The sequence below is a fragment of the Drosophila elegans genome, unplaced genomic scaffold (assembly GCF_018152505.1).
Source record: "Drosophila elegans isolate 14027-0461.03 unplaced genomic scaffold, ASM1815250v1 contig_183, whole genome shotgun sequence".
Lineage (NCBI taxonomy): Eukaryota > Metazoa > Arthropoda > Insecta > Diptera > Drosophilidae > Drosophila > Drosophila elegans.
This window is the reverse complement of record NW_024545550.1, coordinates 10,676,210-10,689,171: the sequence shown is the minus strand read 5'-3', so window position 1 is coordinate 10,689,171 and position 12,962 is coordinate 10,676,210. Positions and strand designations below refer to the sequence as shown.

Sequence of the window (12,962 nt, the reverse complement as noted above, 5' to 3'; positions counted from 1 at the left end):
AGGTACTCCCAACAGTAATATTAACACTATTTTTATATTCCTGAAAAGCAGCAAAATAAATATGAATTATTTTTGTCATAAAAACGAGTAGCAATTGGTGACATTGTAAATTTGTTAAGTTTATTCCATGGCGTATTTAGCAAGAAATTAAAAAAAATGAAGCTTACAAATAAATTAGTTTCTTATTTTGTTGTAAAAATGTTTATATATTAAGCTTTTACATTGGAGATGAAATGGAGCTATTGGTTACCAATCCTGGCGAAAAAAATTTAGAGATTAACAAAATCCTGCAATAGTAAAATATGCATACCTTGAGACAAAGTTCCTCGCACTCTGCTTTTGAAAAGAAGCGATTCCTGTTTCCTCCACAAAGGGCATAAACAAAACGGATGCAGGACTTTTTCAAAGGATCGTAGTACCAGGCAAAAACTCCCTTGCCACATTTTCCATAATTTACTGGAAGATGGCAAATAGCTGATAATAAAGTTTGGTTATTATTTACTATAGACAACTAAGCACACTATTGTTGCACCTTTTTGTTGTTTGTAACTTTCATAGCTAAATGCAATCGTTAATCCAAGAGTCAACAAAAGGATAAAGCAAGAAATTAAATGCACCATTTTTTTTTTATTTTGTGCTGGAGTCAAGCAAGTGAAAGAAACTTTTGGTACTGCATCCATCGAAGCCATGAAATCAGTTTATATATGAAAGGCAGCAGTCTGTTTTGAACAAAGCATTTGTTCGTTTTTACGAATTAAAAGCTTTTAACTCAACTTAGATGTTGGTACCATCTTATCGCCAGCTTTTCCAAATGATTCATTTTTATTTACCAGGCTTAATCACATTTTCGCGGAACTTGAGGGTTCGTAACTATAGTTAGTTACAAGAACATATTCTGACAGTAATGTTATTGACGTCTTTCTGCGACTGATAGCAAAGATAGAAGAATTTAAAGATTTAATTTTCATATAATTTCAAAGATAATAAAGATCAATTGATCTTCTCGCATATTATTTTGACATACAAATATTTAATTTTATATTCAAAAATATACTCTATCTTGAAACTTAATATCTATTGATACTTTTAAATATGATATATGTATGTAATAAGGTTAAATAAACTCTTAATGTATATGAAACATTCTTAACTAAATCAACAATTAAATATACACTCTGCTCACAAAAAAAGAAGATTTGTTTTGCTTCTGCTGCTTTTAACTGCCAAATAAAACGACTAAGAGCCATGTCACTTAACATTCAAGACACAAAAACATATTTATTTAAATTTGTTACAACTTAAAACACGAGTTAACTAGTTCTTATACATGTCGCAGAGCACTTTCTCCATGGGCGTGTTGCCAATTGTGCGCTGAAAGTAGATGGACTCGATCTTGTGGGAGCTGATCATCCGCAGCAGTGGCAGCATGAGCAGGAGTCGTCCGAATCTGGCAATCTGGGCTGTGAACTGCGTCTTTGTGTGTTGCGACAACATAACCTGATAGATAAACTTATTAGTTCACATCACCTATTCCCATATATAGCATACTTACATGCGCCTGATCCTGGAGATTCTCAATCTGCGCTGGATCCTTGAGGCCACGTGTCTCCGGTCGAAACAAAACAATTGCCTTGAGGCAGGCAAATTCAGCAGGATCAACCAGCACCGCCTTGTATTTGCAGAAGATCTCGTGAAGCGTACGCACATCCGCCGCCAGCTGCCAAAAATGTAGGTTCAATTAAATAAATATCAATTAAATAAAGTTTGCCATAACATACCTCTTCCTTTGTGATGCAAGTGTCGCCATTGGCGTTGTTCTCCAGATTGTTACAGTGCTCCGCCACCGAGAAGAGGGCACAGCCCGTGGGATCCAAGGGGATGCACCATTGGATGGCATTCAGCAGGAACAGCTCGGACCAGGACTCCTCCAGCAAAATAACCTGATTAAAAAAGCGTGTTTTATGAATATTCCTAATATCCGAACTAACAACATTTAAAATTAATTCATTAAGCTGAAAACAAGAATCAGGAATATACCAGTTTTGGCTTTTTTATTGGCTACTTTTGTTCAGTAATATACTTAAAAATGCATCTTTAACCCAAACTAATTTAATCTTTTTTTTTGTTAATATCATTACTAATCAATTGCATATTTATAGATCAGTTAAGAATTGAATAAATCTCCTAAAAGTATTAATTGCCGTTCTATTTAAACAAATAGTATTTTAAACTTAAAAAATACTATATGCCGAATGTTAATATTATATAACTCTTAAAATGGTATTCATCCTTGTTTATCAAAGGCTCAATACTAGCTTTTACCATTAGATAATATTTAATCATTTCAGCCCACCTGATCCCGAAAGGAAAGACGCGCAAAGCTGGGCAGGTTCTTGGCCCACTTGACGGCCATGAAGAGCAGCCGAGCACTTGTCTCATAAACGGTTTCGTGCTGATGGGCATACAAATTGGGCGACATAAACTGCGGCATGATGAAGCTGGAATCCGATCTGCTGACAGTGTGCGGCTCCTCGTTGTCATTGGTTACATCTATGGAGTCATCTGCAGATAGATGTACAATAATATAGTTTATACTATTGATATATATAAATATTTTGATTGAAAAAACAACGGGGGTGGTGAGAAAGTCCCCCGAAAGAGTTAAACTTAGCTTAAGTTATGAACGTTAAGTTAGCAATTACATCTACAAATAAATACCCTATGTAAATCCTTTTTTTTTTTTGATAAGTTTTTTTTAAGTCTGTGAGGGTGATTTAGTATATTATAAATACCTAGCATTATTATATTTTATTAATGTATAATTTCCTATGTAAAAAGCGTTCACAAACAGTATACAAATAATTATGAACTCTGACAGAATATAAATAATTAATCGAGTATATGTTAAAAGCATTTAATATCTTAATACTCAAGACTCTATTTTAGATACCCACCATCATTGTCATTTTCCATCGTGGGACTGGAGGAGCTGATGGAGGAGACACTGCCACCGGCATTGTTCTTCTCCTTGCCGTTTTCCGGAGTCGGTGAGCTCGGGTCGATGGAGTGGTTGCTGCTCGAGTTTGTGGAGTGGGAGGCGTTACCGCTGTTGGCCAGATCCATGCCATAGGCCTTCTCCTTGGGCGAGTGGTGAACGGAGGCGGCGTTGAACATGGGAAAGCTGCCGGCGCCCATGTGATTCGCAGCCAGCTGCATCGAGGAGGTGAGGTGGTTGTGGTGCAGCAGTCGTCCAGTCGGCAGGCTGCCCAGTGCTGTTCACGGATCAAGAAAGTCGCGTGGGAAGGGCATAAGTTAGGGCCAAAACTATCAACTGGGGGGCAGTGGCTACTCACAGGGCGGTGGCAGGAGTCCGGAGCCGTAGCAGGGCGGTGACAGTAGCACGGGTGGTCTGCAAATTGGAGTTGCCCGCAGATTTTGGGCGGTTAGATAGACTTATGCAGATGACAGCCCAGCCACACCACACGCACTCAGAAAAATTACTTAATAACAGTCAACATTTAATATTCTTCAAAAATAAAACATAACACAAACATTGACGATAATTAATTTGAATCCATTTTAAAAATAATAATTCATTTTTACTTTCTGATAAATGTAAAAATAAAAAAAAACATCATGAACATTGCGGATTCGAAAAGTTAAAATTAATAGCAAACAAATGGTATAGTTAAATTATTTTTGAGGATTTTATAAGTGGATGATTTCTTAGTTTGAAAACAAAAAAACAAATATAATTATTTTCGATCCTTAGAATTATTTAATCTGTTTCATTAGTTTTATGGTTGACGAAAAATAATAATGAATATTATATATTTAAAATAGGATATTAGAATGAATACATTAAATGATTAAAAATTGTTTTCAACATAATTTCATTATTAAATGAATTGATTTTAAGAAAAGATAGATGTTTAAGAAAGCATACACAAAAATAAATACACACTAAGAGTTCAAGGATAATAAATCAATAAATATTTTAAGGCTATATAAATATTGTCAATAATATAACAATATGAGCTTTGTTAGCTATAATTTTTCAAGATAATTCACATATTATGAAAATGTAGTTTTTTAATGGGCAAAAGTGCCCACCTAGGTGCTAAAACCTTTCATATCATTAGTTTTTTTGTGTGTAAAAAAAGAGTTATAAAAGTCATTAGACTTTCAATATTTGTATGGAATTCTTTTTGAGTGCACGGGCGTGGAAACACATACTTACCCGAAAACTCCGACGGCTACGGCGGCCTCGCGCAGAGCCCGTCCATGTTCCATCTCCCGCAGCGTCTCCGGTCGAATAGTGGCCGTGTTGCGGGGCTGCCGCTCATTTTGCACGGCTGTAATTGGAAAACAAATGCAACTAACATGAGCACTCAGCGGAGTCTAGATGGGACGTGGACGTGGACGTGTCCGTAATGAGGAAATGTCACACTGATAAAATCGCTTCGAGGCGCACAGGTATCGCAGGCCCAAATCTAGTCGCGTGTACCTCGTCCTCGTCCTCGCCTTTCCTCATCAGCATATGAAATCACCCGAGGACTCGACGAGGGGAACAAGGCCATCCATTGATGGCAAATTGGTTTTGCGGTCACGTGCCGTTCACGCCCACAAATTGTTTCGCCATTTGTTTATGCAATTTCACCGCACAATGAGGCTGGGCCACAAAAGCTACTTCGCGCTAATGGCGGATCCGCAAACTGTGGCTATTTTCCATACGAATCGCATAATTTACGGGTAAATTAAACGAGCCATCATAGAGTTGGTATAGAGTGTGAAATGTCCCTGGTGAGAATATATGGTGTGAAAGTCACGACTCGAATGTGAATTGATATGGATAAGTGGATGGACCTATAAGCTTTGATACTTAAGTTCTCAACACTATCAGGCTCATTGCTTTAAAGGTTATGAAATTTAATTTCTCAAAATAATTAATAACTTTTCTTTAAACTAAAACAGTGATAATATGATTGTATAGGTATATATTGCAAACAAAAAATAATCTTGCTAGAGTATAAAAAAAACTTTAATGTAAGGCCTTGGAATACAAGTTATTAAAGACAATTTCAACATACGACATCAGTTTAATTTTATTATTACACATTATCACATTATTATACAATTAATTTATGTATAGATAAATGTGACTGAGCTTCATAAAAACATATTAAAGATGTTTAATAAAGATATTTACAGTAAACTAGTAGGAAGAAACCTATTGAGCAAGTTTGCCTTATTCATAAATCCCTAGTGACTTTTTAGTTGCAAAAAGGTAAGCACAATCGATTCGTATTGATTTTATAAACCTGAACCTGAGTGACGGCTGCTGTTTGTCTATTTACTATTCAAGAAATCTAGCCACTGTTCGCTCAAAGTTTCTGCAGCCATCAAAACAATGAGGAAAACTTTCAGTCAAAATGAACAATTGGGGTGCAGTGAAGTGGCAGCGCTAAAGCTGCATAAAATCTGTCAAAGACAACACGAGCAGCAGGTAACAAATCAATTGGGTGAGCAATATGTAAATAAGGCGAAGGGAGCACCCGCACCCGCACCCGCACCCAGAGGTGAACCACCCCGAAATGAGATGATGTTCCCTGATGAGGATTTCATCGGGTTCGTGGCAAAGGGTTCGAGTTTAGATACGTAAATGCTGGGGCACGTGTGGCCGGGCTTTTGAGGTCCTGTTAAAGACCAATTAAACGTGCTTCAGTTCATTAGAGCGGGTGGAGCTATGATAATATGCAGAAGTGAGTAGTAGTGAGTAGTACCCACCATCCTTGTTCATTCCCATTTGAAGGCACTTCTTGAGCCTGCAGGCCTGGCATTGATTCCGATGGGCTTTGTCCACCACACAGCGTCCAGTTCCCGCCTGGCAGCTGAAAAAGAAATCAGATTCAATTAAAATAGTGCCAGGAGACATAATCAGGTTATCCTGGGGCGATAACGAGATTTGTCGTATCAAAAATTGCAACATTTGTCGATTTCGGCAGCAGACTAAGGCCAACCGAGCGTAAATCCAGCCACAAAAGCACTTCTGAATCTGCTACATATATACAGGACCTCCGCTTCCATTGCATCGACCTCTGGTCTAGTCCTTTTGTCCTGCCCTCGTGGAACTTTAATCAAATCAGGGCTAAGTGGCGTGTTCTGAACATCCCACCCACGCAAATCCCTGACTCAGAACCACTTTTAGCCCAGTCATCGCCTCCCTTTTTGCCCACTAAGCCTGCGCCAAAACTCAAAGATGGCCAACGCTCCTAGAAATCTCGAGTCGCCCGTTTCGCTTCCATTTTATGTGCTTCGTGGCGCCTCGGCTCAAATCACTTAGCCAAATGTATCCTTCAGACACAGCCCTTGTGTAAAAGTATATAATTTAGGTATTTTGTGTATGCAAATGTCCGGTTTTCGTAAACAAATCAAGTAAATTGGATATGTGTGAATGGGCTTTCTCATTCCGTTGGAATACCAACTTGTGTGGGTCAATAAAAATAATCACATAATATTGCCATTTCTCATACCAACAAACTTCCAGAAATAGACGATGAACACACCACTTTATGTATACCAAAACTACGGTGAAAATGGCCTCCAGAGTGAAGACACAAAATGGTTTAAGCCTTGATACTCTAGAGATTTTGTTTTCTATTCTTTAAAAAGGATTTTTTTTAATTGAATAGACATTTTAAAATAATTTTAAAAACTTTTAAACAACCATTCCTAAAAATAAAATTTCTAGTTTTCTACTAATTCACTTACTCGAAGTTTCTATATTTCGCAAACGCTAAAAAAAAGTATAATGAATTCAAAAACTGAAAGTTCGAGAGTTTTAACTTTTATGTGTCTTAAAATATAGATAAATGATCGATTTAAGTTGAAACAATTAGATGCAATACCTATAACAGGTGTTATACCAATTATTATTAATAAATATAAGTATCTAAAATGTTACTTGTGGATAAATGAACACCTTTACAAACTGGACAATATATTTGAAATCATAAATGTTTTTTTATAGATGTAACAAAAATTGTATAGATTTTTGAAATTCCACAGAATTTGAAAGTTCGGATTGAAAGCAATTGATTCCATAACAATCATAATAAACAAATATAAATATCTTAACTGTTACTTGTGGATAAATTACAAGCCCACCAAATTAGATAAAATATATTTATAAATTCCAATAAGTAATTTTTAGCTGTAAAAAAAACGGTATAGATTTTTATCATGTTGAAAGAAAATTCCGGCGAATAAATTCGAAAGTTCTGATTGGAAGCAATTGATTATAATTGAAAACGGCTTAATGGGACCACCGGAGACAAGGACATAAAAAGGACCAGGGGCCAGATTGACTCTGTCGGCAATCGGAAAACAAGTCACGTCGGTGAGAATATACACTAGACCTGTTCCCCGTTCGTATCCCTTTTCCATGTCTGTAGTCTGGAGTGTATGCCTCGCTTAGTCATTCCCTTGCAGGGGAGGATGTTGCTCTATTTTATCTAAAGAACCGCCCCCATTTTTTGACTTTGTTGCGATTCGGCTTAGTCGGTGGGCAAAGAAGAAGATGTCGGGAGTTTGGGTGAGGGGGATTGAGGGAGGATGAGGGTGCCGGGTCACATTTGGCCAAGTGTTTTGCGCTTAAGCCCTCCATATCAATCTCATGGGACCGCTGGGATATAGAGATTTCGACGTTTGTGATTTACCGCGCCTGCCGGAAAAGAAAACCGCAGCACAAAATATACATTACTGTATCATAACTTTATGTTTTTGCTGCCATTGATTCTGAATCTGTCGTTTTGGCTTATGGGATATTCGGCTGATTTAATGATAGTTGAAAACCTAAAACAAACTTTGTTCAGTTTTTGATTCGTATATTTGTGTATCCCGCTTTTTATACCCTTGCAGAGGGTATTATAATTTCAGTCAGAAGTTTGCAACGCAGTGAAGGAGACATCTCCGACCCTATAAAGTATATATATTCTTGATCAGCATCACTAGTAGAGTCGATCTAGCCATGTCCGTCTGTCCGTCCGTCTGTCCGTCTGTCCGTCCGTCTGTCCGTCTGTCCGTCCGTTTATATGCAAACTAGTCTCTCAGTTTTAAAGCTATCTGCATGAAACTTTCCCAAAAGTTGTCTTTCTATTGCAGGTAGTATATAAGTCGGAACGAGCCGGATCGGACGACTATAGCATATAGCTCCCATAGGAACAATCGGAAAAATAAATGAAAAAAATTATAACTTTGCTGTTTTTTAATTTTTTGTTTAGTTCTTGGACATATAGCAATGGTTAAATAATTCAGAATTATGGTTTAAATTTCATCAAAATCGGACGACTATAGCATATAGCTCCCATAGGAACAATCGGAAAAATAAATGAAAATAAATTATAACTTTGCTGTTTTTTAATTTTTTGTTTAGTTCTTCGACATTTAGTAATGGTTAAATATTTGCGATTTACGGTTTAAATTTTATCAAAATCGGACGACTATAGCATATAGCTCCCATAGGAACAATCGGAAAAATAAATGAAAAAAAATTATAACTTTTCTGTTTTTTAGTTTTTTGTTTAGTTCTTCGACATTTAGTAATAGTTAAATATTTTCGATTAACGGTTTAAATTTCATCAAAGTCGGACGACTATATCATATAGCTTCAATAGGAACAATCGGAGAAATAAATGAAAAAAAATTATAATTTTTCTGTTTTTTAATTTTTTGTTTAGTTCTTCGACATTTAGTAATGGTTAAATATTTCCAATTTACGGTTTAAGTTTCATCAAAGTCGGACGACTATAGCATATAGCTCCCATAGGAACAATAAAAATATATAAAAGACCTATCAAATAATTGAGCTGCAAATCATCATAGCTTCAATGTTTTTAAACATATACGCAAGTAAATTATAATTTTAATGTTTTCAAAAATGTTTAATTCTTGCAATAGCTGCAAGGGTATATGAACTTCGGCTTGCCGAAGTTTGCTTTCTTTCTTGTTATTTTTGGTTTCGCGCATTTCAACGTTGAAATAAAAAGTTTTAAACGAATTCACTTTAAATTCAATTACATTTTAAGCTGCAATCGGGGGGAGAAAGTTGAGTGGCATCCGCACATGATGCCATTCTGGGCACAAAGTCAACGCGAGGGCAAATATGCGCATTCAAAAGTTGACGCTCAAATCCCAAAGATTTGAATAATTGTAATGAATTTGGCAGAGTTCCGTAATCCGCCAGACGGGCCTCCAGGCACAGCAGCCCACTCCTCCAGCACCACCCACTTTGGGCAAATGTTGCAACATTTAATGGAATTGAAATGGTAATGACCGGACTTAGGACCGCACTTAAATCTACACAGACAAAAGCGTAGTGATTAATTTGTAGTATATCAAAGAACTTTATGCTTTCAACTCTGATCATGCCGTTAAACAACCTTTTTTTTTGTTTTTCTAAACATTTTTAAAGATTTTAAAACCCAGTTTCAGAACCGTAAATCGTACGATCCAACTATAGTATATTCTGTTCTGTTGCGTTTCATATTATATTTAAACTGAATAAGTAGCTTCAGTTGGTAAAGTTTATGAAAAAAACAGGATTTAAGAATATTTACCAAATATTTTTGTATAAATATTCATTGAAATTTGTTCATAGTTTTCAAAACATTATTACGGAGGTTAAGTTTTAAAAACATTCTCACAAAGTTTAAGATATTTATGTACCAGAAATATGGTAATGTTTTCTTTAATAAAAAAAGTATGTTTTTGTATTTAGATGTAATTGAAAAATGAACACCCATTTATTTTGTTTATTATGTACCTTTTTTTATAAAACAATTTTTTTCTCTGTTTACCCACCGATAAATGAGTTTCCGGCGCACACTGCGCTTGAAGAATCCGGAGCAGCCATTGCAGGCGAGGATTCCGTAGTGCTTTCCGGAGCTGGTGTCGCCGCACACCACGCAGATGAGGCCCAGATTCTGGCCCTTAATCCGGGTCATCGAGGAGGACTCACTGGCCGACGAGTGGTTCATGGAGTTGGCCGCCGCTGCTGCTGCTGCGGCCGCTGCAGCGGCACTGTGGTTCCAGCTCAGCAATCGACCAGCGGGCACGTTGGGGGCGGCGGGATGAGGGGGCGGTGGTTGTGAGGGCGTGGCCACGCTCACTGATGTCGGTGGGGGCGTATAGCAATGCCGCGGGGGGCTGTGGAGCTCTGAAGTAATTCAAAATATTAGTATGCTACAAAATTTATTTAATACAACTAAATTTCAATTTAAAACAAGACATTTAAAAGGAAATTGTATTATGGTTTATTGGTATAGCAATTAAAAACAGGTTTTCAAAAAAATATCCGATATTGTTTAATATTCTACTAATTATAAGTGTGTTTAATAAAAATATTGAAGTTCTAATTTAATTTTCCCACGATACGTCTTAAATTAAATTGTCCAAATTGATCAAGGTAGAAGGAGTATGCTAATTCGTGTTAACTGATATTTATTAAAGAAAATTTGACCCACCAGAGGCAGAACTAATCTTTTTTTATTATTTGATCTCATTGAAGCATAAACCATTTCAAATTTCAGATCTGATTTTAGCTTTTTTCCCTTTCCCTTTCCCGTGGTAATAAAAAATCACTTATGTAGTTCATTTAAATTAAATCCCAATTTGTCAGATGTACCGGATTGCGAAGGAAGGAGAAGTGGAAGGGGAAGAACCTGCCGATCTTATCCCTGCGTGGCGACATTGACGCCCTGTAATCCGCAAATATATTTACACATTCAATTAGGGTGCCATTAAGCCAAACGGCTCTCGACCAGAGCGTGCCGAGCAATCTGTGCGCAAAATTTGCCTCGGGGGACGATTGTTTTGCCATCACACCCTAATTTGATTGTAGTTTCCTTACTGATTTTTTGATGCACTTAACCCTCGAAGGACGAGGAAGAGGACGAGGACACATTTGTTACACTCGCCACTTGGCTGTGCGATGGACCATTTCCAGGGTTCCTGGTTTTTGGTTTTGCTTTTCGGTCCGGATTCAAAGACAAAGTCAGAAGGCCTTTCAGCCTTTCAGCCGGTACCAACTGGCAGGGATCTGCGGTCTAATGCCAGAGGATTAGCGTCATATGCTTGCATTTTCCGGGTCTCCGTCTTTGTTAATTTTATGAGCTCGTTGAAATTCACTTTGGCCCACTCCTGCCACTACTGCCAACACACAAAAGTGTTGAGGGCTGTGTTATGAATTTCTGAAATTTTTGGCGGCCTGACTCGAGGTCTAATTCAATTTGGTGATTATCGCAAATTGAATTTGCTCGGCCACTCGTGCATGCCATCAGGAAGTTGGGCATCGATTTAATTCGAGTGTCTCCGCAGACAACTCGTTACTACAAATTGGTAATTGAAATTGGAAATGTGTCATTAAAACAGCCAAATCCGTTTTAGGTTGGTTTCTTTTCAAGTTTTTTTTTATTTTTGTATTTCAAAAAAGGGAAAGGAATGGACAGTCCCTAGCTTTTTAACTGACCCTCCTGGTGATGCTGATTAATTTTACTTTCTTTATCATCAACTATCTGTGCTACAAATATCCAAAATAGAAGTATTTTGCGCCCACATTTTTACTCAATTTAAATACTTTTCGCTTTGATTTTCATCCATTGCTGTTTTTAGTTATTTTAAATATTCAAATATTACAATTTTTGAATACTTTCGGAACTAATTTTAATATCTGAAAATTTAATTTAAATAAAATAGAAACTATTTTAAACCTAATATGTTTTACATTAAGTTAAATATTTTAACAAATAATCATGAAATTTAATTCCAACATTATACATACTTTGAATTCAATTGTCAAATATTTATATATTATAATATAGTATACAATATATTTAATTTTAAAAATCCCCACCTAAGAATTGATTTCATAATGTTATTAGCATGAGTATACGTGGCAATGGAAAATATTATTTCACTATCAGGTTTAAAATATCAAAAGCGTTTAAACATTATTTTTTAATTTTTTTTTTTTGACAGACATTTGATATATAAATTTTTGCTTTTCCGGCATTTTAATTTCTTTCAAAAGAAACCCTTCATTTTTTCATATAACGTGACCTGATTAATCGTGGGAGTAAGGCGCCCGAAAAAAACGACTAATTATATTTCACAAACCATTTCCCGTAAAACGTGATATTATCCTTAATATAAGAAGCAAATATGGTTGCCCTTTTTTAGTTCTTTTCCATTAATCTTTTTATTTCTTTTGAAACAATTAAATAATTTGATTTTCAGATGGGAAAACACTTTTTTAATAACTCTGATTTAAAAGATTGATAGTTTTTATTTAAGTCATATGTGTACACTATCTATTTTTAAGAAAAATATTTTAGCTTCTCAATTTTTAAGTACTGTTTTTCATTTAATACAATGTTTTGAACAATTTTTATGCAGTTTTTTAGTTATATTTTTTGTTAGATATTTTAATTTACCTTGAGATGAAGGGCGCGTTTCGGATGAGTTTTCTTCTTTATTCATTTTGTTGTTTGTTGTTGTAAAATTTCACGGTTTTTTTAACGTTCAGCAGCAGGCAACACTTTTATTTTGATTTTTTAAAGCCACACTTTTAAAACACACTTAGCTCCATGATTATTTTAACCCGTGGTAAAGCGACGGCAACTGTGGAGTCCTGTGAATTCCGCTAATGAAACCGACCAAATCCGATCCAAACCGACGGCACTGCGACTATGCGGCGATGATGTTAACGTCTCGATGTACGATTTCAGATTCCGGATTTCAGATTTATCATAAAAGCGTGACAGGAGCTAAACAGTGATGTGTCCACTCCAGCAGTCGGCCAACCAGCCAACGGGCCAACCCCAGACTAGGAAAAAACCATATCGCAGGATATAATCCGCGGTCGCTGAGTGGGCAGCAGAGGGGTTCGAGTGTATGTACGTGTG

At 36.4% G+C, this 12,962-nt stretch overlaps 2 protein-coding genes across 2 annotated transcripts; both read right to left on the bottom strand.

Annotated features, from left to right (window-relative positions):
• Window positions 1–98: 98 nt before the first annotated feature.
• On the bottom strand, window positions 99–656 carry LOC108144297 (kunitz-type serine protease inhibitor microlepidin-1-like). Its single transcript, XM_017268983.2, has 3 exons — window positions 533–656; window positions 311–474; window positions 99–255 (listed from the first exon to the last, which is right to left on the bottom strand). The coding sequence occupies exons 1-3, from the start codon at window positions 618–620 to the stop codon at window positions 247–249; spliced, it is 261 nt and encodes an 86-aa protein (XP_017124472.1). The 5' UTR covers window positions 621–656; the 3' UTR covers window positions 99–246.
• A 592-nt stretch (window positions 657–1,248) lies between these two features.
• LOC108144230 (photoreceptor-specific nuclear receptor) lies at window positions 1,249–12,877 on the bottom strand. The gene is made up of 10 exons (XM_017268907.2): window positions 12,492–12,877; window positions 9,862–10,216; window positions 5,788–5,891; window positions 4,241–4,355; window positions 3,354–3,409; window positions 2,955–3,272; window positions 2,354–2,562; window positions 1,779–1,940; window positions 1,553–1,717; window positions 1,249–1,497 (listed from the first exon to the last, which is right to left on the bottom strand). Exons 1-10 carry the CDS (start codon window positions 12,535–12,537, stop codon window positions 1,315–1,317), a joined length of 1,713 nt encoding a protein of 570 aa, XP_017124396.1. The 5' UTR covers window positions 12,538–12,877; the 3' UTR covers window positions 1,249–1,314.
• Between the last annotated feature and the right edge of the window lie 85 nt (window positions 12,878–12,962).

What these genes read in the sequence shown, in the direction of transcription:
- LOC108144297 (XM_017268983.2), bottom strand. Translation starts at nt 620, where the DNA reads ATGGTGCATTTAATTTCTTGCTTTATCCTTTTGTTGACTCTTGGATTA. An exon ending in AAGTTACAAACAACAAAAAG is followed by an intron (nt 475 to 532) that starts GTGCAACAATAG and finishes CTTTATTATCAG; the next exon opens with CTATTTGCCATCTTCCAGTA.
- LOC108144230 (XM_017268907.2), bottom strand. Translation starts at nt 12,537, where the DNA reads ATGAATAAAGAAGAAAACTCATCCGAAACGCGCCCTTCATCTCAAG. An exon ending in AATGGGAATGAACAAGGATG is followed by an intron (nt 4,356 to 5,787) that starts GTGGGTACTACT and finishes TTCCAATTACAG; the next exon opens with CCGTGCAAAATGAGCGGCAG. An exon ending in CTTGCATCACAAAGGAAGAG is followed by an intron (nt 1,718 to 1,778) that starts GTATGTTATGGC and finishes CATTTTTGGCAG; the next exon opens with CTGGCGGCGGATGTGCGTAC.